The sequence below is a fragment of the Oncorhynchus nerka genome, linkage group LG3 (genome assembly GCF_034236695.1).
Source record: "Oncorhynchus nerka isolate Pitt River linkage group LG3, Oner_Uvic_2.0, whole genome shotgun sequence".
NCBI classification, from domain to species: domain Eukaryota; kingdom Metazoa; phylum Chordata; class Actinopteri; order Salmoniformes; family Salmonidae; genus Oncorhynchus; species Oncorhynchus nerka.
In genome coordinates this window covers 38,695,960-38,721,758 of record NC_088398.1, presented here as the reverse complement: position 1 = coordinate 38,721,758, position 25,799 = coordinate 38,695,960, and the positions used below count along the sequence as shown (strand labels likewise).

Below are 25,799 nucleotides of genomic sequence, written 5' to 3'. Positions count from 1 at the left end.
TGAGACGTGAAATTGAGCTTCGGTGCATCCTGTTTCCAATGACCATTCAAGTTGTAGAAACTACTCAAGGAGTCCACATGTGGTAAATTCATAAAATTTGGCATGATTTGGAAAGGCACACAGCTCTATATAATGTCCCACATCTGAGAGTGCATGTCAGAGCAAAGACCAAGCCATGAGGTCGGAGGAATTGTCCGTAGTTACAGATCTGGGGAAGGGTGCCAAAAAATGTCTGCAGCATTGAAGGTCCCCAAGAACAAAGGACAACCATCTCTGCAGAACTCCACCAAGCATCATGTCTGGAAGAAGCTAGATAGTGATAGTGATGCATAGTGGTGGCAGCATCATGCTGTGAGGATGTTTTTCAGCGGCAGGGACTGTGAGACGAGTCAGGATTGAGGGAAAGATGAACGGAGACAAGTAGAGATACTTGACGAAAACATACTCCAGAGCGCGAAGGTTCACCTTCCAACAGGACAACGACCCTAAGCAAGACAACGCAGGAGTGGCCAAACTGACAGTGCTTGAGATAATCTGCAAATGCAGGTGTCCCTGCCCGGGAATGAACCCGGGTCAGTTATAATGCCTCTAGCACTACAATGCAGTGCCTTAGACCGCTGCGCCATTCGGGATACCCTCAGTTTAAATATATTTTTTAATACATTTTCAAACATTTCTAAAAACCTGCTATTGCTTTGTCATTATGGGGTATTGTTTGTATATTGATGAGGGAAGCAAAACAATGTAATACATTTTAGAATAAGGTTCTAATGTAACAAACTGGAAAAAGGGATCTGAATACCTTCCCGAATGCACTAAGCTGGCAACTAGATAGTACCATATGCTCCAGAATATTCTAGATGTAAAGATTGCATAACTTCCAGATCACACTAAGATTAGACTAATCTTATTAAGAAATGATGAGTCCCAAAAGGCAAAACTAGGATCCCTTATTTCCTAGATCTAATGATAATGTTCTTGGCTGTTGATTATACTGATGGTGTTAAAGGGATAATGTGACTTTTTTGGCAATTCATTTTTATGTCTCTGTGTAGTTTGAAGGTAGTTTCACAAGTGATTGCTAAATAACATTAGAGAAGACTTAGTCATTGTTAAATCTATGTAGTTAGTAACTGCTCTAACGCTAGTTAGCAATTTCCTTCAAACTGCACGCAGACATACAAATAGTATCCATGAGTTCATCTGACTGAGTAAGTGGAAAAAGGGCTTAGTTGCCAAAGTCTCGCACTATGATTTAAGAGTGTATGCTAATTTGTTTGGTACAAATTACCAGCTGTGCATTCTAGTGCAATGGAGATGGTACACCATTAACACTGGTGACCACTGGACCCACCCTGGCACAGGACGTTTAAGAATGAAACACTGTTCACAGGAAATGCCTTTAATAACAGACAGCGCTTCCCAACCTGACTCCTTGGTCATGTGACATGGGTCAAGGTGCCTAAAGCTTGGGGTAGTTTTGGGATTAAGTCTTTGTAAGGTACCTTACTACATCAAGTCTGGTTTTGTCTGTCCTTTCGAACTGTAGTTGTTCTGTAGGTATGGATACTATTTGCATGCATGTTTGTGTGCATGTGTTCTATAAGATAAGTGTGTACATTGTGTGCATTTGGGTGTAATGTAGTGCTCTTTAGTTATACCTCCTCCTGTTGTCTCTCCAGCTCCTTAATACGGATTTCTCTGGCCTCTGCCCTGGCCGCCCTCTTCAGAGCAAGCATGGCCTCTGCCTAAGTTAGAGAGAAAGATGAAAACAGGGAGAAGGAAACAGAAGACAAATAGAGAGCAAGGGAGAGAATGAGAGAGAGATCAGTTTAGCATGAACTCCAGCATCTATAAATGGAGAGGATGAACATGTCATCAGAAATCCTTTTCCTAGACAGGGCTCATGTTCCCAACTGTTTGACCACAGTATGTTGCAATGCACTACTGGGAAGTTAACCACGTCGACTTCCATTAATATCACAAAATTTAATTTGTCATATTCTACAGTATATGGCACACAATGATGTAGGTCTTTAAATACATAGGAAAGGCGAACAGACACATTCAACCCTTGATAATACTTTTTTTTTTAATCAAGGTATCATTTGGAAGGCTGATGTGCGAGTAAAATAAGCACCTGACTAAGTGACTATTAAAAAGGTGTTACATTATATATTTAAAGAGTCTATTACGGAAATAATTGTGTGTGTATATTTACGTGACAGTTTCTAGTTTTATTTGTCGTATGTACAGGATACACATGGTATTCACAGTCCAATTAAATGCTTACTTGCAGGTTCCTTAGACAACAATAAGAAATAAGAAAATACCACCTCTGGGATTAATTGAAACGCCGACTGCGAGCCAGGCCTAATCGCCCAACATCAGTGCTCAACCTCACTAATGATTGTGGCTGAATGGAAGCAAGTCCCCACAGCAATGTTCCAACGTCTAGTGGAAAGCTTTCCCAGAAAAGTGCAGGCTGTAGCAAAGTGGGGACCAACTCCATATTAATGCCCATGATTCTGGAATGATATGTTTGATGAGCATGTAGTGTATTTACACGTGTTTTTGGGGAAGGAGGGATTGGGGGAGCAAGTGTTTAAATTGTGCAGTATGCCAAGTCTGGTAGCAGCAGTTGCAATGTGTGTGTAGCGTATGTGCCGAGAGTCGGTGCAGGTGGTCAGTCCAGTTCAAGTGTTCAGTAGTCTGATGGCATCAGACGCATGCTCCGGTACCATCTGCCTGACGGTAAGGGAGTGAACAGCTCATGACTGGGGTTTGTGGGGTCCTTGATGCTGTGGGCCTTCGTCAGGCACCGGTTCGAGTAGATGTCTTGGTGATTTACTGGCCCGTCTTCACCACCCGCTGGATGGCATTGTGGTCTTGGATGGAGCAATTTCCCGTACCAGGCTGTGATGCAACCAGTCAGGATGATCTCAGTGGTGCAGTGATAATATTTGGAGAGGACCCGGGGTGACATGCCAAATTTCTTCAGTCGTTTTAGAAAGTAGAGACGCTGCTGTGCCCTCGACAGGACTGGTGTTGTTGCTGGTCCATGTCAAGTCCTCGGTGATGTGGACGTCGAGGAACTTAACTGCGGACTCTCTAATGCAGTCTTGTTGGTGTGTATCGGGGAATGTTCCCTCTGCTTGCTAAAGTCAACAAGCAACTCCTTTGTTTTGCTAACATTGAGGGAGAGATTGCTGTTCTGGCACCACAATGCCAGTTCACTTACCTTCTCCCTATAGGCTGACTCCTCGTTGTTGGTCATCATCAGGCCTACAACCATGGTGTCGTCAGCAAACTTGATGATGGAGTTGGTGTAGTGCAAAGACACGCAGTCATGGGTGAACAGGGAGTACTGCAGAGGGCTGAGGACACACCCCTGGGGGGTCCCTGTGTTAAGAGTCAGTGTGGAGGAGGTGTTGCCAATCCTCACATCCTGTGGTCTTCCCATCAGAAAGTCCAGGATCCAGTTACAGAGGGTAGTATCCAGAACCAGGGATTGGAGGGAACAATAGTGTTGAATGCTGAACTGTAGTCAATGAACAGCATTCTCAAATTGGTGTTCCTTTTGTTCAGATGTGTTATGGCTGTGTGAATAGCGATGGAAATGCCATCTCCCATGGACCTGGTGGAGCAGTAGGCAAATTAGAATGGGTCCAGTGTGCCTGGCATGCTGGCCTTGATGTCGGCTATGACCAACCCCTCGAAGTTCATGATGACCGGGGTGAGTGCAACGGGGCGATAGTCATTTGGGCATGTCACCTTGTTTATCTTGGGCACTGGGATGATTGTGGTCTCTGAAGTAGGTGGGGACTACAGCCAGGAACAGGTTGAAGACATTCGAGGAGCCGTCTGCTAGCTGGTCAGCACACATTGAGGACGCGGCCAGGGTTGCCATAAGTACTCACTCTTGAGAGTGATCAATTAAGAAGTTTGAGTCTGTATTGTCTTTTTGCGTCCCTAATGGATTTGTGGAGCTCGCACCTGCTTGTCTTGTATGCTTTGTGCGCCACCAAGTCATCAAGGTTCGTTCTGCTCACATTGAATGTGGCAGTACGGGCTCTCGTCATGGCACGGATATATATTTTTGGTTGAGGTATGTCCGGATTGTTATTGTGGGTACAGACACATTTCCTAATGAAGCCTGTGACTGACGATGTATACTCCCTCAATGTTGATGGATGAGGCCTGGGTGGATGAATCTTTGAACAGATTCCAATCAATATTCTCAAAACAGTCCTGCAGCATTGAGTCTGCCTCCTCTGTCCAGAACCGCCGTTGGTGGCTCGCTCTTGAATTGATGCTTGTAGGTGGGGAGTAGGAACAGGGAGACGTGATCTGATTGGATGTTTGTATGTACATTGGCCAGTATACATATTCGTGATATTTGGAAGAATGTTTTAAAACATGCTTGGTTAATATATCCCACGACAGTAAAGACTGCTTCCGGGTGAGAGGATTCCTGCACAGTTCGCGGAGTGCCACCTTGATGTTTGTTGTGGCGGTATGTACACAGCTGTGAAAACACACGTGAATTACCTCAGCATATAGTGGGGTTGGCATTTTAGCATTAGAAACTTGAGATGGTTTCAACTTCGGTACACCAGGAATTGTTGATGAGGAAGCATACACCTCCTCCTACTCTTACCAGAACCTGATCCATATGGAAAATGGAAAAGCTGTCTGGTTGAATAGCAGAGTTGGGTGTAATGTCCATAAGCCAAGGCTCTGTACAAACAAATAAACAGCATTCCCTGATGTTCCTCTGTGATTGAAGCCTTGCTCTGAGTTCAAAGTTAATTTTCCAGCGATTAGACATTAGCCATCAGAATATGAGGAAGAGAAGGCCGTGTAGCCCGTCTTTTCAGCCTAGCTCGGGAAAATAATTGTTGTGGGTATGGCCATGCTTTGTGTGTGTCGCATGCAGTTGGTGCTCATGTGTGTTGACTTGGATCCACTTGAGTGAGAGCAGGGCCTTTTCCTTCAAAGTGACAGTGTTAGAGAGTGAGAGTGCAAGAGTGTGAGAGTCAGCACTTCCTTCCTGTCCCTGGGGCTGTCAGAATGTGCCTCCAGGTGGGGTCACTGTACAAGCTTGCACAGAATGCTCTAACGCCTCCTCCCTCGCCCCTCTGCGTTTCCCCAACTCTGGACCATGTGTTTAAAAAAAGTCCTCGTCATTCACTTCTACAGAAATGTAGGGTGACATTTGGTATTTTATTAGGATCCCCATTAGCTGTTAAGCAGCAGCTACTCTTCCTTGGGTCCACACAAAGCATGAAATATGACATAACAGTTCAAGGACAGAACTACAAATGTAAAAACAGGACATAGAGATTGTATGTATTGATATGTCAAATACGGGAGAAGCGTTTTGCAGTGAGTTGTTGCTTGATCCGTTTTTTTTAACCAGGTTTGTGGGTTTATTTGAGCAATATGAGATGTTACTTCCATGCAATGGCTCTATATAATACTGTATGCTTGTTTGAATTTGTTCTGGACTTGGGGACTGTGAAAAGACCCCTGGTGGCATATCTGGTAGGGCTAGTGTGTGTCAGAACTGTGTGTAAATTGACTATGCAAACTATTTGGAGTTTAACGTTTGTTATAAAAAGTGATGCAGTCGGTCTCTCTTCAACTCTTAGCGAAGAGAGACTGGCATGCATAGTATTTATATTAGCCTTCTGATTACCACGAAGTGCAAGATGTGTCACTCTGTTCTGGGCCAGCTGCAGCTTAAAACCTGTTAGAGATAGGGGGCAGTATTTCCCCTTTGGATGAATTGCGTGCCCATAGTGAACTGCATCAAAATCTGTCCTAAATTGCTAATATATGCATATTATTATTATTATTATTATTATTATTATTATTATTGGATAGAAAACACTCTGAAGCTTCTAAAACTGTTTGAATTATGTCTGTGAGTATAACAGAACTCACAGGGCAGGCAATCTTCCAAACTAGTTTTGGAATCCTGAACGTTGGGGCAACGTTGACGTCATCACCCCCTCCCTTCACAACAAGTTATGGATCTGGAAACACTTCCTATGTCTTCCACTAGATGTCCTCATCCAGTAGAAAGTGTAATGGAGCATTTGCTGTGAACTTTGACCTAATGGGAAGGAAAGTAGTAAGTGTCGCAAACTATTTCCATTTTGTTGAGGCGCGCTTGCGTTTGAGTGCTTCGGCTGTTCCAATCAGCCCCAGATGAAAATGAATGGTCCGGTTGGAATGCTATTGGATCTATATGATTATAAACATCCTGAAGATTGATTCTGCACCTAGTTTGACCAGTTTCGTCGACCTGTAATATGTAATTTGAAAGTTTTGATGCAAAGTTATCCTGGACCAGAAGTAATTTTTTGGGCATTTGAGCTGAAAGTGGTAGCAAATGCTGCTACTTGGACACTAGAATTGAACATTATGAAACAAAACGATTTATTGTTGAACTAGGACTCCTTGCGCTACATTCTGATGGAAGATCAAAGGTAAGGGAATATTTATGTTGTAATTTTGTATTTCTGTTGACTCCAACATGGCGGAGAAATATTGTTACGTCTGAGATTATTGCAATGTTAGGCTTTTTCCTTAACGTAAAAAAAAAAAATGTGACAGCGGTTGCATTAAGAACCAGTGTATCTTTTTAATTATATGTAGAACATGTATCTTTAGTCAAAGTTTATGATGAGTATTTCTGTTATCTGGCGTAGCTTTCTATAATTCCTCTGGATATTTTGGAGAATTTTCTGAACATGGCGTCAATGTAAACCGAGATTTATGGATATAAAATGCATATTATCGAACAAAACATAAATGTACTGTGTAACATGTCATATGACTGTCATCTGATGAAGATTTTCAAGAGGTTAGTGCTAGATTTTTTGTTTAAATCCTGCTTTTGTCATTTTATCTTTTTGCTGTACAAAATGGCTACGTTTTTTCTTTGTTTTGGTGGTGGTCTAACATAAATATATGTTGTGTTTTCGCCGTAAAACATTTAAAAAATCTGACACGCTGGGTAGATGAACAAGGTGTTTATCTTTCATTTGAGGTGTTGGACTTGTTAATGTGTGGAGGTTAAATATTTCTAAGAATATTTTTGCATTCCCTGCGCCACCGTTTCAGCTGAACCGGGGGGGGTGAAGTTCCTGTAGGGGAACCCATGGCCTTAAGAAGTTTTTAATTAACTAGGTCTTTATTTGCATCACTTGACCACATGACAATAATAAAGACAAAACTAGAGCCTGCAGGACTTGCTATTGTGTTCCATACAGGCAGTAGTGAAATTACTCTTCCCCCTGTCGTTGTGAAACATACCAGACCAGTTTATAGTCCACTGCCTTGACCTGTGAATTCCACAATGCAACCCTAGGCCCTGTTAAAATTAGTTCTGCCTTCCTAGTTCTTGAAGTAATCACTGATGTCTCACAATTCGATAAGATGAAAGCTAGCCCAGCCGTCACCTATTCAGTGTGAGATCAGCGATTACTTTCAAGAATAAAGAAAGGTTGCATTTTCGATTGGAACAGAGCCTTTTTTTGTAACAGCATACACCACTGGTAGAGGCCGCAAAGTACCAATGAGGAAAGATGGATGACGTAGTAGTGGTTTAGAGGAATGTAAATGTCAGCTCAGGAGGTTTACATTAGATTCCGGCAAGACCATCCACCTTAGTCTGTGCTTGAAAGCGTCTGGCATGGAATCATTTTCCAGAGAAGTGAAAGGCTGCCTACCAAGCGAGACCCACTTCTGGGAAATCCCTATCTGATAAGTGCTAAACAGCCATGAACAACTTGCAGCGATGCCAAGAATGGGTTCATCAGGATCATTGGTCATTAATAGTACCACACTACTTTAATGTGTTCTTAAAATGGTGTGATAGGAATGATTAACTGAGGGAGCAACTAAGTGTACTTGTAATTCTAAAGCAGTGTGTCCGGTCAGTTCAAGAAAGAAGATTAGTGGATCTCTCTCTTTGGCAAGCCTTTACTTCACCGATCTCCAGTAAGCCACGTTGATCTTTCGTTAGCTCCCAGGGGAGAGTAGGAGTTACATAGAGAGCTCAGTGGCATTACATTTCTTGTTAGCTTCAGCCTTAAAAAAAATCACACCAGAGGGCAGAGTTTTCCCTGTGGTATAGCAGTTGTCATTACCATTAGCCTAGCCTATCCCCTTTAAGTCCCACTCCGACCACAAGTGGCTAACAAGCTAAGGACATGGTCATTCCATTTAGTTTCAGCAAGTCATGACACCCACCATCTCAGATTGTTCTGAAATGGTTTCTGTAGTTTACCCGTTTCTAAGAGAAATGTTTTTTTTTTCACAAAATAATGTTTCAGGAACGTTTTAACTGAGAATTTAAGCCAATTGATTGTACCAAAATTGGCCATTTCAATTTAAAAGGATTCTTAATGTTCATTAAATATAATACCCAACATCCGATTTGGACCAAACCCCTTCTTAATGACAGACGTAAGGAATGCAAATAAATGGTCAAAAGTCGAGGAACAACTGACCCCCTCATCTTTATCAAAACACAGTCAGTACAGCCATAAAATGCACTATATGCAGCCATTAGTCATTAGCAATAGCATTTGCTGCTACTAGTCATTACCCCAAAGCATTACTCTAACCCCATCCGGCTACACACCCAGTCACCTACAAAGTAATCCTGGAGCCAAGTTCTGGTCACATCAGTTGATGTCCCCGAAGAGAAGGTAATAACGTTGCAAGTTCACAACTGGGTAAAAGGAACAGCTGAAACAAGTTGGTTTACATCTAGTTTAAACACTAATTGTTAACTCAAGTACTGTAACAATTACAGGAAGGAAGTTAGAAAGCTGATAAAGTTGTTTGGTCTCACAACTTCGGGTCATACTGGCTGACCCTTTCCGATACTATTCAGAGAGAACAACATCTTCCCACCCCATAGCTCTGTTGGGGTTTCACATTTATGCACAAATACAAAAAGGCCTGCACTGCACTGTAGACCACACACACACACCATCGCACTGCATAAAAAGTGTGGGATGCTGACACACACACACACCTCTGTGCCATTTAACAAAGTGCTGTAGGAACCTTAACCTTGCCTGTCCCCAGAATTATCTACGTTTGGTGTCAGAAGTAAGATCCAAAGTGCATGTCGATGTTATTGCCGATGGGTTCAAGTTTGAATGGAGAACATAAGATGTGCAGCATGTTTACGTGCAGCCTTTCAGATGGGATCGAGAGGAAAAAAACTCTCCAGGTCAGCGTTAAGTCCACTATTGTGGCTAATCCTTATTGTGGCTAGCTTCACATAGATGGGTCCAACCACCATTAATCAAATAACGGTCTTATAAATTAGGGTTATGTTAGATTACACACACATATATATATTAGTTAGCTATAGCTACTGAAACAGATGTTATGCTATGTATCGATGAATCGTTGCGACATATGAAATACGAGTGAGTGTGATAACTACGTAAAAAAATGTAAGGCGTTAAATTATTGTGTGGTGTGCAGTCATATTCAGGTCCTGATTGGTCAACAAGCTTATTTCACATCAAATAGTGTTATTTGGCACGCAAAGACCCAAAGAGCGTTCCAATAGTATGAGAAATCCTGGTTGAGAATGAAACTAAACAAATGAACAAGAAAACAGCACAGCAAGTAAGTGAAATAAATAGGTTTTGATTATGTTTTAAAATGGTAAAATGGGGACATACGTAAATGACAACAAAATAACTTGTGTGTAACACCTTTATTTAACTAGGCCATTCAGTTAAGAACAAATTCTTATTTACAATGACTGCCTACTCCGGACCAAATTGCGCGCCGCCCTATGGGACTCCCAATCACGGCCAGATGTGATACAGCCTGGATTCGAACCAGGGACTGTAGTGATGCCTCTTGCAATGAGATGCAGTGCCTTAGAACATGTGTACACACCATGCGTCCATGTGTGTACTAGACTAGAATGCTTAAAAGGGCCGCTAAAATTTGAAATATCGGTATTGTTTTGGCAAGGAAAATATCTAGGGATGCACGATATAGTGAGTAAACATATTGGAATCGGGTAATATTAGCTAAAAATGCAAACATCGGTATCGGCCCAATGTCTAGTTTAACGCCGATGTTAAAAACCGATGTCAAAGCTAATGTGCATACCTATTAGAGATCGACCGATTAGGATTTTTGAACGCTAATACCGATTATTGGAGGATCAAAAAAAGCCGATACCAATTAATATATATACAGTTGAAGTCGGAAGTTTACATACAGATAGAATGGAGACATTAAAACTCATTTTTCAACCGCTCCATAAATTTCTTGTTAACAAACTATAGTTTTGGCAAGTCGGTTAGGACATCTACTTTGTGCATGACACAAGTAATTTTTAAAAAATGGTTTAGACCGATTATTTCACTGTATCACAATTCCAGTGATTCAGAAGTTTACATACACTAAGTTGACTGTGCCTTTAATCAGCTTGGAAAATTCCAGAAAATGTTATGGTTTTAGAACCTTCTGATAGATTATGTAAATTAACCTGAGTCAATTGGAGGTGTACCTGTGGATGTAGTATTTCAAGGCCTACCAGTGCCTCCGTTTTACATCATGGGAAAATCAAAAGAAATCAGCAAAGACCTCAGGGGAAAAAAAGTGTAGACCTCCACAAGTCTGGTTCATCCTTGGAAGCAATTTCCAAACGCCTGAAGGTACCACGTTCATCTGTACAAACAATAGTATGAAAGTATAAACGCCACGCAGCCGTCACACCGCTCAGGAAGGAAACGCATTCAGTCTCCTAGAGATGAACGTACTTTGGTGCGAAAAGTGCAAATCAATCCCAGAACAGTAGCAAAGGACCTTGTGAAGATGCTAGAGGAAACAGGTACAAAAGTATCTACATCCACAGTAAATCGAGTCCTATATCGACAAACTGAAAGGCCACTCAGCAAGGAAGAAGCCACTGCTCCAAAACCGCCATAAAAAAGCCAGACTCCGATTTGCAACAGCACATGGGACAAAGATCGTACTTTTTGGCCCTCTGGTCTGATCACACAAAAATCGAACTGTTAGCCATAATAACCATCGTTATGTTTGGAGTAAAAAGGGGGACACTTGTAAGCCGAAGAACGCCATCCCAACCGAGAAGCATGGGGGTGGCAGCATCATGTTGTGGGGGTGCTTTGCTGCAGGAGGGACTAGTGGACTTCAAAATAGATGGCACCATAAGGGGAAATTGTGTGGATGTACTGAAGCAACATCTCAAGACAGTCAGAAAGTTAAAGCTTGGTTGCAAATGGGTCTTCCAAATGGAAAATGACCCCAAGCATACTTCCAAAGTTGTGGCAAAATGGCTTAAGGACAACAAAGTCAAGGTATTGGAGTGGCCATCACAAAGCACTGACCTCAATCCTATAGAAAATGTGTGGGCAGAACTGAAAAAGCGTGTGCGAGCAAGGATGCCTACAAACCTGACTCAGTTACACCAGCTCTGTTAGGAGGAATGGGCCAGAATTTACTCAACTTATTGTGGGAAGCTGGTAGAAGGCTAGCTGAAACATTTGACCCAAGTTAAGCAATTTAAAGGCAATGCTATAGAATACTAGTTGAGTGCATGTAAACTCTGACACACTGGAAATGTGATGAAAGAAATAAAATATATATACACTGCTCAAAAAAATAAAGGGAACACTAAAATAACACATCCTAGATGTGAATGAAATATACTTATTAAATCATTTCTTTACATAGTTGAATGTGCTGACAACAAAAATCACACAAAAATGATCAATGGAAATCAAATTTATCAACCCATGGAGGTCTGGATTTGGAGTCACACTCAAAATTAAAGTGGAAAACCACACTACAGGCTGATCCAACTTTGATGTAATGTCCTTAAAACAAGTCAGAATGAGGCTCAGTAGTGTGTGTGGCCTCCACGTGCCTGTATGACCTCCCTACAATGCCTGGGCATGCTCCTGCTCTCCTGATGGATCTCCTCCCAGACCTGGACTAAAGCATCCGCCAACTCCTGGACAGTCTGTGGTGCAACGTGGCGTTGGTGGATGGAGCGAGACATGATGTCCCAGATGTGCTCAATTGGATTCAGGTCTGGGGAACGGGCGGGACAGTCCATAACATCAATGCCTTCCTCTTGCAGGAACTGCTGACACACTCCAGCCACATGAGGTCTAACATTGTCTTGCATTAGGAGGAACCCAGGGCCAACCGCACCAGCATATGGTCTCACAAGGTGTCTGAGGATCTCATCTCAGTACCTAATGGCAGTCAGGCTACCTCTGGCGAGCACATGGAGGGCTGTGCGGCCCCCCCAAAGAAATGCCACCCCACACCATGACTGACCCACCGCCAAACCGGTCATGCTGGAGGATGTTGCAGGCAGCAGAACGTTCTACACGGCGTCTCCAGACTGTCACATGTGCTCAGTGTGAACCTGCTTTCATCTGTGAAGAGCACAGGGCGCCAGTGGCAAATTTACCAATCTTGGTGTTCTCTGGCAAATGAAAAACATCCTGCACAGTGTTGGGCTGTAAGCACAACCCCCACCTGTTGACGTTGGGCCTTCATGCCACCCTCATGGAGTCTGTTTCTGACCGTTTGAGCAGACACATGCACATTTGTGGCCTGCTGGAGGTCATTTTGCAGGGCTCTGGCAGTGCTCCTCCTGCTCCTCCTTGCACAAAGACGGAGGTAGCGGTCCTGCTGCTGGGTTGTTGCCCTCCTACGGCCTCCTCCACGTCTCCTGATGTACTGGCCTGTCTCCTGGTAGCGCCTCCATGCTCTGAACACTACACTGACAGACACAGCAAACCTTCTTGCCACAGCTCGCATTGATGTGCCATCCTGGATGAGCTGCACTACCTGAGCCACTTGTGTGGGTTGTAGACTCAGTCTCATGCTACCACTAGAGTGAAAGCACCGCCAGCATTCAAAAGTGACCAAAACATCAGCCAGGAAGCATAGGAACTGAGAAGTGGTCTATGGTTATCACCTGCAGAACCACTCCTTTATTGGGGGTGTCTTGCTAATTGCCTATAATTTCCACCTGTTGTCTATTCCATTTGCACAACAGCATGTGAAATGTTTTGTCAATCAGTGTTGCTTCCTAAGTGGACAGTTTGATTTCACAGAAGTGTGATTGACTTGGAGTTACATTGTGTTGTTTAAGTGTTCCCTTTATTTTTTTGAGCAGTGTATTTTATAACACTGAATGAACACTTATTTAAATGTAATATAATACATAAATAAAATCAATAATAAATAAATGAAATCTGTTCAATTTGGTTTAAATTATGCGAAAACAGTGTTGGAGAAGAAAGTAAAAGTGCAATATAAAAAAGCTAATGTTTAAGTTCCTTGCTCAGAACATTAAAATAAATGTTAATTTGTTGAATACTTTTCTGGTTACTATATGATTTCAAGTCAAAGTAGCCACCCTTTGACTTGACACCTTTACACACTCTTGGAATTCTCTCAACCAGCTTCATGAGGTAGTCACCTGGAATGCTTTTCCAACATCCTTGAAGGAGTTCCCACATATGCTGAGTACTTGTTGGCTGATTTTCCTTCACTCTGCAGTCCAACTCATTCCAAACCATCTCAATTGGGTTGAGGTCGAGTGATTGTGGAGGCCAGGTCATCTGAGGAAGCAATCCATCGCTCTCCTTCTTGGTGAAATAACTCTTACACATCCTGGAGGTGTGTTTTTGGATTATTGTCCTGTTGAAAAACAAATTATAGTCCCACTAAGCCCAAAACAAATGGGATGGAGGGTGTATCACAGCAAATCAACCATGAAGGCCTGATTCAGGCAGTCAACTCTGAACAGTTGATGTGTCTGTTATTTGTACTCTATGAAGCATTTATTTAGGCTGCAGTCTGAGGCGTAGTTGATTGCCGATTACTGAGGCTGGTAACTCAAATGACCTTATCCTCTGCAGCAGAGGTAACTCTGGGTCTTCCTTTGCTGTTGCGGTCCTCATGAGAGCCAGTTTCATCTTAGCGCATGATGGTTTTTGCGACTGCACTTGAAGAAAATGTCAAAATGATTGAAAGTTTCTGGATTGACTGAGCTTCTTGTCTTAAAGTAATGGACTGTCGTTTCTCCTTGCTTATTTGAGCCGTTCTTTCCATAATATGGACTTGGTCTTTTACCAAATAGGGCTATCATCTTCTGTATACCACCCCTAACTTGTCATAACACAACTGATTGGTTCAAAGGTGTTAAGAAAGAAATTCCACAAATTAACAAGACACCTGTTAATTGAAATGAATTCTAGATACCCCATGAAGCTGGTTGCGAGAATGCCAAGAGTGTGCAAAGCTGTCATGGCAAAGGGTGGCTACTTTAAAGAATATCAAATATATTTTGATAACCCTTTTTTGGTTACTACATGATTCCACATGTGTTATTTCATAGTTGTGATATCTTCACTATCATTCTACAATGTAGAAAATTACAAAAATAAAGAGAAACCCTTCAATGAGTAGTTGTGTCCAAAATTTTGACTGGTACGGTATTTGGTAGAAAAGCGGTTGCGGCTATAGCGGAAGAGGATGCGACCAAGAAGAGCTTCACTGAGCTTAAAAATCATTCTGGGGAGGTTGTCCAGATGTTTCTCATTGGTTCACACAGTGCAGGCCTCCCTGTTACCCCTGAGGAGAAAATAAATAACTCAAGGTCTGGCCTTTCATCTCAGGGTAGGGAGGGAAGACTGTGGTATTAAATTTAAAGCAGTAGCTGCTAATGTTGCACCAAATCAAATTTTATTTGTCACATACACATGGTTAGCAGATGTTAATGCGAGTGTAGCGAAATGCTTGTGCTTCTAGTTCCGACAATGCAGTAATAACCAACAAGTAATCTAGCTAACAATTCCAAAACTACTACCTTATAGACACAAGTGTAAGGGGATAAAGAATATGTACATTAAGATATATGAATGAGTGATGGTACAGAGCGGCATAGGCAAGATACAGTAGATGGTATTGAGTGCAGTATATACATATGAGATGAGTATGTAAACAAAGTGGCATAGTTAAAGTGGCTAGTAATACATGTATTACATAAAGATGCAGTAGATGATAGAGTACAGCATATACATATGAGAAGAATAATGTAGGATATGTAAACAATATATTAGGTAGCATTGTTTAAAGTGGCTAGTGATACATCTTTTCCCATCAATTCCCATTATTAAAGTGGCTGGAGTTGAGTCAGTGTGTTGGCAGCAGCCACTCAATGTTAGTGGTGGCTGTGTAACAGTCTGATGGCCTTGAGATAGAAGCTGTTTTTCAGTCTCTCGGTCCCAGCTTTGATGTACCTGTACGGACCTCGCCTTCTGGACAATAGTGGGGTGAACAGGCAGTGGCTCGGGTGGTTGTTGTCCTTGATGATCTTTATGGCCTTCCTGTGACATCGGGTGGTGTAGGTGTCCTACAGGGCAGGTAGTTTGCCCCCGGTGATGCGTTGTGCAGACCTCACTACCCTCTGGAGAGCCTTACGGTTGTGGGCGGAGCAGTTGCCGTACCAGGCGGTGATACAGCCCGACAGGATGCTCTCGATTGTGCATCTGTAGAAGTTTGAGTGCTTTTGGTGACAAGCCGAATTTCTTCAGCCTCCTGATGTTGAAGAGGCGCTGCTACGCCTTCTTCACGATGCGGTCTGTGTGGGTGGACCAATTCAGTTTGTCTGTGATGTGTACGCCGAGGAACTTAAAACTTACTACCCTCTCCACTACTGTTCCATCGATGTGGATAGGGGGGTGTTCCCTCTGCTGTTTCCTGAAGTCCACAATCATCTCCTTAGTTTTGTTGACGTTGAGTGTGGGGTTATTTTCCTGACACCACACTCCGAGGGCCCTCACCTCCTCCCTGTAGGCCGTCTCGTCGTTGTTGGTAATCAAGCCTACCACTGTTGTGCCTTCGCAAACTTGATGATTGAGTTGGAGGCATGCGTGGCCACGCAGTCGTGGGTGAACAAGGAGTACAGGAGAGGGCTCAGAACACACCCTTGTGGGGCCCCAGTGTTGAGGATCAGCGGCGTGGAAATGTTGTTGCCTACCCTCACCACCTGGGGGCGGCCCATCAGGAAGTCCAGTACCCAGTTGCACAGGGCGGGGTCGAGACCCAGAGTCTCGAGCTTGATGACAAGCTTGGAGGGCACTATGGTGTTAAATGCCGAGCTGTAGTCAATGAACAGCATTCTCACATAGGTATTCCTCTTGTCCAGATGGGTTAGGGCAGTGTGGTTGAGATTGCATCGTCTGTGGACCTATTTGGGCGGTAAGCAAATTGGAGTGGGTCTAGGGTGTCAGGTAGGGTGGAGGTGATATGGTCCTTGACTAGTCTCTCAAAGCACTTCATGATGACGGAAGTGAGTGCTACGGGGCGGTAGTCGTTTAGCTCAGTTACCTTAGCTTTCTTGGGAACAGGAACAATGGTGGCCCTCTTGAAGCATGTGAGAACAACAGACTGGGATAGGGATTGATTGAATATGTCCGTAAACACACCAGCCAGCTGGTCTGCGCATGCTCTGAGGGCGCGGCTGGGGATGCCGTCTGGGCCTGCAGCCTTGCGAGGGTTGACACGTTTAAATGTTTTCCTCACGTCGGCTGCAGTGAAGGAGAGTCCGCATGTTTTAGTTGCGGGCCGTGTCAGTGGCACTGTATTGTCCTCAAAGCAGGCAAAAAAGTTATTTAGTCTGCCTGGGAGCAAGACATCCTGGTCCGTGACGGGGCTGGTTTTCTTTTTGTAATCAGTGATTGACTGTAGACCCTGCCACATACCTCGTGTCTGAGCCGTTGAATTGAGATTCTACTTTGTCTCTATACTGACGCTTAGCTTGTTTGATTGCCTTGCGGAGGGAATAGTTACACTGTTTGTATTCGGTCATGTTTCCGGTCACCTTGCCCTGATTAAAAGCAGTGGTTCGTGCTTTCAGTTTCACGCGAATGCTGCCATCAATCCACGGTTTCTGGTTTGGGAATGTTTTAATCGTTGCTATGGGAACGACATCTTCAACGCACGTTCTAATGAACTCGCTCACCGAATCAGCGTATTCGTCAATGTTGTTGTCTGATGCAATACGAAACATATCCCAGTCCACGTGATGGAAGCAGTCTTGGAGTGTGGAATCAGATTGGTCGGACCAGCGTTGAACAGACCTCCGCGCGGGAGCTTCTTGTTTTAGTTTCTGTCTGTAGGCAGGGATCAACAAAATGGAGTCGTGGTCAGCTTTTCCGAAAGGAGGGCGGGGCAGGGCCTTATATGCATCGCAGAAGTTAGAATAGCAGTGATCCAAGGTTTTTCCTTGTTTTTTCAATCGATATGCTGATAAAATTTAGGGAGTCTTGTTTTCAGATTAGCCTTGTTAAAATCCCCAGCTACAATGAATGCAGCCTCCGGATAAATGGATTCCAGTTTGCAAAGAGTCAAATAAAGGTTGTTCAGAGCCATCGATGTGTCTGCTTGGGGGGGGGGGGGGAATATATACGGCTGTGATTATAATCTAAGAGAATTCCCTGGGTAGATAATGCGGTCGACATTTGATTGTGAGGAATTCTAAATCAGGTGAACATTAGGACTTGAGTACCTGTATGTTGTTATGATCACACCACGTCACGTTAACCATGAAGCATACATTCTGTCTGCGCGATGCGTGGAGAAACCAGTTGGCTGCACCGACTCCGATAGCGTCTCTCCAGTGAGCCATGTTTCCGTGAAGCAAAGAACGTTACAGTCTCTGATGTCCCTCTGGAATGCTACCCTTGCTCGGATTTCATCAACCTTGTTGTCAAGAGACTGGACATTGGCGAGAAGAATGCTAGGGAGTGGTGCACGATGTGCCCGTCTCCGGAGTCTGACCAGAAGACCGCGCCGTTTCCCCCGATTACGAAGTCGTTTTTTTGGGTCGCCGGCTGGGATCCATTCCGTTGTCCTGGGTGGAAGGCAGAACACAGGATCCGCTTCGCGAAAGTCATGTTCTTGGCCGTACTGATGGTGAGTTGACACTGCTCTTATGTTCAGTAGTTCTTCTCGACTGTATGTAATGAAACCTAAAGATGACCTGGGGTACCAATGTAAGAAATAACATGTAAAAAAATTTTTTTTTTAAACTGCATAGTTTCCTAGGAACGCGAAGCGAGGCGGCCATCTCTGTCGGCGCCGGAAGTATAACTCCCTACAAATGCATGTTGGGGTAAATCGCAGAAGTATCTATCCACACAGGAAGTTACTCAAATATGGTACTAAAGCTATGGTGGATCTTCAAGTACCCGTACTGGATAGGCCAAGTACCACCAGTGAACCTAGTATCCCTGGTTGGGAAAGATTGTTGTAGTGTACTGCTAACCACTGTACTTTTTTATGTGAATGAACTGATGCCCTGAATCTCCCGCCTAGTTCTAGTAGCTAGCTTTGTTGACCAAGACGTGACAACAATGTAGGCTGTGTGTAGCAGTTAGCGGTAAAGACAGACATCTGATGTGTTGTGGACTGATGTCCACAAGTGAAGGGAAAAAGTGAGAGGAGAAGAGCGCATAGACAGAAGAGAAGAAATTATACAGTTGAAGTCGGATGTTTACATACACCTTAGCTAAATACATTTAAACTCAGTTTCACAACTCCCGACATTTAATCCTCGTAGAAAATGCAATTTTATGTTAGTTTGGATCACCACTTTAGGTCAGAATAGTAGAGAGAAAGATTTATTTCAGCTTGCATGTCTTTCATCACATTCCCAGTGGGTCAGAAGTTTACATACACTCAATTAGTATTTGGTAGCATTGCCTTAAATGTTTAACTTGGGTCAAACGTTTTGGGTAGCCTTCCACAAGCTTCCCACAATAAGTTGGGTGAATTTTGGCCCATTCCTCCTGACAGAGCTGGTGTAACAGTCAGGTTTGTAGGCCTCCTCGCTAGCACACGCTTTTTCAGTTCTGCCCACATATCTTCTATAGGATTGAGGTCTGGGCTTTGTGATGGCCACTCCAATACCTTGACTGTTGTCCTTAAGCCATTTTGCCACAACTTTGGAAGTATGCATGGGGTCATTGTCCATTTGAAAGACCCATATCCAACCAAGCTTTAACTTCCTGACTGATGTCTTGAGATGTTGCTTCAATATATCCACAATTTCCCCTTCTTCATGATGCCATCTACTTTGTGAAGTGAACCAGTACCACCTGTAGCAAAACACCCCCACAACATGCTGCCATCCCCATGCTTCATGGTTGGGATGGTGTTCTTCACCTTGCAAGCCTCCCGCTTTTCCTCCAAACAAAACGATGGTCATTAAGACCAAACAGTTCTATTTTTGTTTCATCAGACCAGAGGACATTTCTTCAAAAAGTAAGATCTTTGTCCCCATGTGCAGTTGCAAACCGTAGTCTGGCTTTTTTTATGGCGGTTTTGAAGTAGTGGCTTCTTCCTTGCTGACTTTCAGTTTAAGTCGATATAGGACTCGTTTTACTGTAGATATAGATACTTTTGTACCCGTTTCCTCTAGCGTCTTCACAAGGTCCTTTGCTGTTGTTCTGGGATTGATTTGCACTTTTCGCACCAAAGTACGTTCATCGTTAAGCGACAGAACGCGTCTACTTCCTGAGCATGACGGCTGCGTGGTCCCATGGTGTTTACACTTTCATACTATTGTTTGTACAGATAAACGTGGTACCTTCAGATGTTTGGAAATTGCTTCCAAGGATGAACCAGACTTGTGGTGGTCTACAATTTTTTTCTGAGGTCTTGGCTGATTTCTTTTGATGTCAAGCAGAGAGGCACTGAGTTTGAAGATAGACTACATCCACAGTTACATCTCCAATTGACTCAAATGATGTCGATTAGCCTATCAGAAGCTTCTAAAGCCATGACATCATTTTCTGGAATTGGTTGAAAAATGGTTGAAAATGAGTTTTAATGACTCCAACCTAAGTGTATGTAAACTTCTGACTTCAAATGTATATACAACGAGTGATCATGCTGTTGATGTGGCTGCTATGAAAGTGAACTGTTTTTGCATGTGATTAGGGGTGTATTCATTCTGCTGATTAAGAAATATTTAACAAACTCTCTTTTGTAACTGTTGAGTATACCCTAGATCAGCTAGATGCATGAAAGTGTGCAAAGCTGTATTGGGAAAATGTTAGTATCATGAAGTAGCATAAACCTGTCAATATTAAATTGAGTTGGGTGAATTGAATATGAATGACAGTCATCCAATATGCTGTAATAGAAATAAGGCCATGCTCATAAAATAATAATAATCTTCCCTCATCTTAAAATCCTTGTCCTACATAGAGGTGTGCAGCAAGTCAACATTTCACATGCCTTTGTTTGTAATGAGGGGATTGATTAGGCAATATGACACAATTTCCTCTACAGCACTGACAGTACTGTTTATTCTTGACTTGTTTCTTCCTTCCTACAAACCAAACAACACAAGCATTAAGAGATTTTGACCAATGAACTGTGCTTGGGAGGGAGCCCAGTAGAAGAAAATCAACAGGAAGGCGTTTGTGATAATCTCTACGGGTCCTGTGTGTGACGTCACCAAGAGGAAGCTAACGCACAGTGCCTCCATATATGGAGACTTCCCTTTTCAGGGATCAGAGCAGGTTAGGCTAACCGAACCCACTCGTCCATGTCTCAACATATGGAGGAAATGTTTGAAGTACTAATGTTTGCATCTGCATGTTTGTGTGAGCCTCAGTCTGCTTCTTTATTTGGCATACTTTTAGCTAAACTAATAGATTTGGAAATGCTGGAGTTTAAACAGGAGTGAAATGACATCTCATTGTTAAATTGCTTAATAATTTAGCCTGATTGTCCATAGGTATGCAGTTTTGAAATAAATATCTGCCTTTATCTGTGTGTGCATGTGTACGTGACTGCATGCATGTGTGTGGTGTGCCTACGCACATGTGTAGGACTGCCAATTATCTGGCCTGTCCCATTGATGACAGTCAGATTAAGGAAGACTGTGTTGTGCCCTTCCTTGCTTCAGAGTCCCAGACTAATCCTCTCTTAACAGTTGATTCACCCCCTCATCGCTCCACTGCCCCTCAGGCTGTCACTTAACGCTGACCTGGCAACTTAATCCGCGGCTTAAATTTGTCTCCCAACCGCACTCAAGACAAAACACACCAACGTCAACAGAATACTTGACAGCCATCAGCACAGATACAGACACTGGCCTGGTCAGAGGATGCCCTGCGTCTATATTTCCATCCACCACTCTCGTGAATGGTATTCCTGCAAAGATGATACAGCAATCCAAGACATGTCGGTTTGTAAAGGAAGTGTCAAGCAGGAGCAGCAGGAACGAATGGGAACTTAATTGACACTCTCGGGGTTTCAATAGTTTCATCTTCCCTCACTATCACTTAGAAAATGCATTCCTAGTGGGGTATCCAGTGGTTATTCAACATACACTAAAGCTTTCGCCTTCTACAGACATAATCCATATATCCTCACTGACAGTAGTAAAACAGGTTTTCAACATGCATGCATTCCGATTACTCAGACCATGTTCACACTTTTCACTAGTTAACTACAACTGCAGGATGTAGGACACCTATGCAGACAGATAAACAAGATCACAATGTGACTAATTGTAACTTTTGCTAAACCCCCCCCCCATTTAGAACATTCAAATCTTAATTCAGGGTCTGAACTCTGGAAATGAATCAAATGAAGCTAGTACTTGATGTCTAACCATGGTCCCTAGAGTCTGTGGATTTTACAGGGAGCCATTGAGGTCAAGAAATGAGTTGATCGCAGAATAGGCTACATTGAACAGGAGGTGATCATAGCACACGGTGGCACCCATGACAGAAAACACTTGCGGAGATCATTTCTTCTGGAAGCTCCAATGGCAGAAAAAAATTATTCTAGCTACTTTTAAAAACAAACCAAATGCCTTAGAAATGTGCACGTATAATTGCACAATGGCATTACACAAACAATGGACACTCATATGGGCTTGCGCCCAGGACAATTAGCTTATTGTAAAAAAAAAAAAAAGGTGGTTCCACTACAAAAGCAGTAAGCCCTCTTGCCAAAGGTGATCCCAAACTATTTACCTGACAAACAGTGCACTTAAAATTATTATTTTTTCTCTCCATTAGTCCACTGTAAATACAATCTTTTGACACAAAGGGTATCACTCATGTAGGCAGAAATACAGCAGGTAAGTGCTAGATCTTAAACTTGGCTGTTAACATGCAAACATTTTCGGGACTGTATTTACAGTGGAATAACAAAAATAAATGAAACTACCAAAAGATTGTTTGAGTGTCCCCTCAGCAAGTGTTAAGACGCTGTTTTGTGTATCAAATGTATGAGGTAAATCCCTCTACATCCATACTAATTCAAAGATGGAGTCTGTGCCTCCTTACAATCAACACTGGGTACTATTCCAAGACTCAATTGTGAGGACACTATCTGTGTCGAACATGTAATTGCTGATGGACTGCTTCATTCCCATATCCCAAACTTTGGTCTGAATAATACTTCAGAGTTTCTTGTATTGAAAACATAGTGGGCACGCCATTTGTCATCCATAAAATATTACCACCTGCTCATGTGGGATATGTTTTGAATGGTTCATACGAGTAACTCTGGTGCAGCCATAAGATCCCTATTATTAATGGCATACAAATAGAAGCTTAATTCAGATCAACAGGTTATAAGAATTAGAGGTTGACCGATTAATCGGCATGGCCTATCCCCCACGACAGACCCAATCTGAATGCAGTGCGCAGTAACAGCTGATATTTCAGGGCCTTTCTATTTTTAAAGCCTTTTAGCAGAATCGGCCAGCACATCCGGACTGACAGACCATCCTGTCAGAGGGGCTGCCAGTGTGGGACTTCACCCAATCTGCACTTAAAAGGGCACTGTTTTTCTCTTTACTGACTAGCAGTTATAGTATACTGCATTTAGCCAACTGTCCTGAAACTACACCAAGCTACCTTCCAACAGCAAACAGTCCAATGACAATTGTTTTTTAACCAAACCATAACTCAGGAAATGTGCAAATAGCTATAGGGAACTGCCCCTTCACACACTTTTTTAAAATCAAAACCCTAAAACACAACTAGCAACTTCAACAGCACGTTCTGCCCACCGCACATTGACTACAGGAAGCAACAATGACTAAACTGCAGGAATGTGCAACTCCAGACAAATACCCCCAGACTGTAAAGTAAAAAGTCTGCTAACTTGATACCAGAAAAGTAAAACAGTCAAATAGCCAACTGCTACAGACTTGCCAAGGGTAATGATGAAGCAGCAGACACTAGTGAGTCTGGTGTGTGAGGTGAGATACAAAGTTCATGCAACATCCGGTACGAGTCTGAACAGACCACACTTCCTTCTATTCAACAGTGGCGTTTCTAACCGTGGTGCATTGCAGGCCTCATTCTATTAGAGGGACCACACTGGTGAAGTACTACACCCTCTAGGTCGTGTACTTCTAAAAACTGCCTGAGCTGTATTACCAAAAGTGTCTTAAGATGGTCGGCTCGGTACAGCATGATGATATGACCATTTAAGAACTAGAATGAGTGTGCATTTGGCACCCTCAGAAAGTCACCGTATGTAGGGTGTCCAATCCAAAAACAAATGTTTTGACCAATGGGTAAAATTATATATTCATTGGTGTTGATAGTCCTGTAAGAAAACCAATGGTTCGAGCCGCATGTCTTGATCATAGTCCATTCAAATGTTAGCTCAACAGTGAACTTTCTTCTAAAATCCAGAAAACAATAGTGGGGCTCCCAAGTGGCACAGGCGTCTAAAGCACTGCATCTCCTCACAAGAGACGTCACTATAGTACATGGTTTGAATCCAGGCTGAATCATATCCGGCCATGATTGGGAGTCCCATAGGGCGATGCACAATCGGCCCAGCTTTGTCCGGTTTGGCCGGAGTAGGCCGTAATTGTACATTTAATTTAACTATGCAAGTCAGTTAAGAACAAATTCTTATTTACAATGATGACCTAGGAACTGCCTTGTTCAGGGGCAGAACGACAGATTTTTACCTTGTCAGCTCAGGGATTTGATCTAGCAACCTTTTGGTTACTGGCCTAACACTAACCAATAGGCTTTTTTTTTTATTAACAGACTTGCCTAGTTAAATAGTTAGATATCTAGTTAGATATCTATTTTGAGACATTACATAGTATTTTCATAATTTAGTATATATTGGAGGACATTGGATGCACCTGAGCTCAATTTAGTGTCTTGGCAAAGGGGTGTGAATATGTACAGAAATATCTAATTTATTAATTTAATACATTGTGTGTAGATAATGTAAAAATGTAAGCAATTTTGAAAATTTAGGCTGTAACACAACAACATTTAGAATATATCAAAATATATTCCTGCCAGCTTGGAGAAAGGTGAGGGAAAAAGATGAGGGTGAAATAATATGAATACTGTCAAGTGGACATTGGTTCTACTGACCTCACCAATAACTGTGTGAAAAATATAGGCTACTTCCCACTTCCGTATAGTTTTCTAATAAAACTTTTAAAAAGTACCTCTCTTGCAATGAGATTAAGGGTATCATCCTCGGCCGTCGACCTGTCCTTAATGGGATTTCTTTTACGTCCTGTGCCCTGAGTCCCCATGTCCCCGTGGTTTCTGCCCGGTAATTAGGCTACTGGTCCAAATCGTTGAAGGTAGTAGAGGAATCCAAAGCACGTCTCAAGGAAAGAAAATACAACTAGCCTGTCACAATGTTGGGAGAAACATTTGTCAAATCACAAATGACTGGGCAAACCGTTCGTTACCACTCGCGACATTGGTCATTGGGTTACATCCGTCTTCAACACCTCTTCCTTTGAGGTTTCTATCCAAACGCTAAATTTGACATTTCTAACAAACGTTGCAGTCGTTTGTATCGAATCCGCCCATTTGTAACACGTGAGTTGCCCAGAGGAAATCACAAATAGTTGAGTACCCTGGTAAACACGCATAATAAAGATAAATTGACTGGCAATATATATTCAGATATGGAATCCAAATAATTGAATAGGCTATGTAAGATGTGTTTTAAACATGAAAATGCAATAAAAAAATTAAAAACTATCTTTGTAAATCCACTTGGTTAACACGCTTGGACAGAGACGCGATGCTGTCAGAGCAGCCTTTAAAGTAAATGCATGCTTGATATGAAAGGCTTCGTATGGCGGGTGTGACGCAAATTCATTTTCCGGGGCTCATGCAGGCAGCGACCAAATTGCCATGAGGGCGAGGGCCATGGGACGACAGCAGTCTCTCACACCCTCGCCACTATTTTTTATGATGAGTTTTGAGCGCTAAAACAAACCTTGTCGTGTACGTCTTAAAGGCAAGGACTATGACAAATGGCTATGCATATTTCACAACAATAACATTATATTTGATCCACTTATGTTCAAAAGCCCCCATTTGTTGTGAAAACGATCTATAGAATATTATTATATTTTCTTTCCCTCCATGTCCATTCAATTAATTTCCTATGAAGTATCTCAACAGTGATTGGGTTAGGCCTATTTGTATTTATTTGGAGTTATATAATGTGCTTTTCAATTAATATTCAGATTGTAGACTGGCCAAAAACAAAATATGGTAATATTGTAACTTAAATGGATACTTCAGGATTTTGTCAATGAGGCCCTTTATCTACTTCCCCAGTCATATCAAATCAACCTTTATTGGTCACATAAACAGATATTCAGATGTTAGTGCAGGTGCAGCAAAATGCTTGTGTTTGTAGCTCCA

General features: G+C 42.6%; 1 protein-coding gene across 5 annotated transcripts in view; it reads right to left on the bottom strand.

The window, feature by feature from the left end:
• Window positions 1-25,212, bottom strand: part of LOC115107661 (leucine-rich repeat flightless-interacting protein 2-like) — a 71,106-nt gene extending 45,894 nt beyond the window's left edge. The window contains exons 1-2 of one of the 5 annotated variants that reach the window (XR_003860241.2): window positions 24,575-25,204; window positions 1,662-1,748 (exon numbers count right to left, since the gene is read on the bottom strand). Coding sequence is in view for 4 of the 5 variants with exons in the window: in XM_029631158.2 (XP_029487018.2) it covers window positions 1,662-1,748; window positions 24,575-24,664 (177 nt within the window). In the remaining variant the exon portion in view is untranslated. Of the gene's footprint in view, window positions 1-1,661; window positions 1,749-24,574 lie in introns of all 5 variants that reach the window. The other 4 variants (XM_029631158.2, XM_029631192.2, XM_029631185.2 and 1 more) reach the window with 4 other exon arrangements.
• Between the last annotated feature and the right edge of the window lie 587 nt (window positions 25,213-25,799).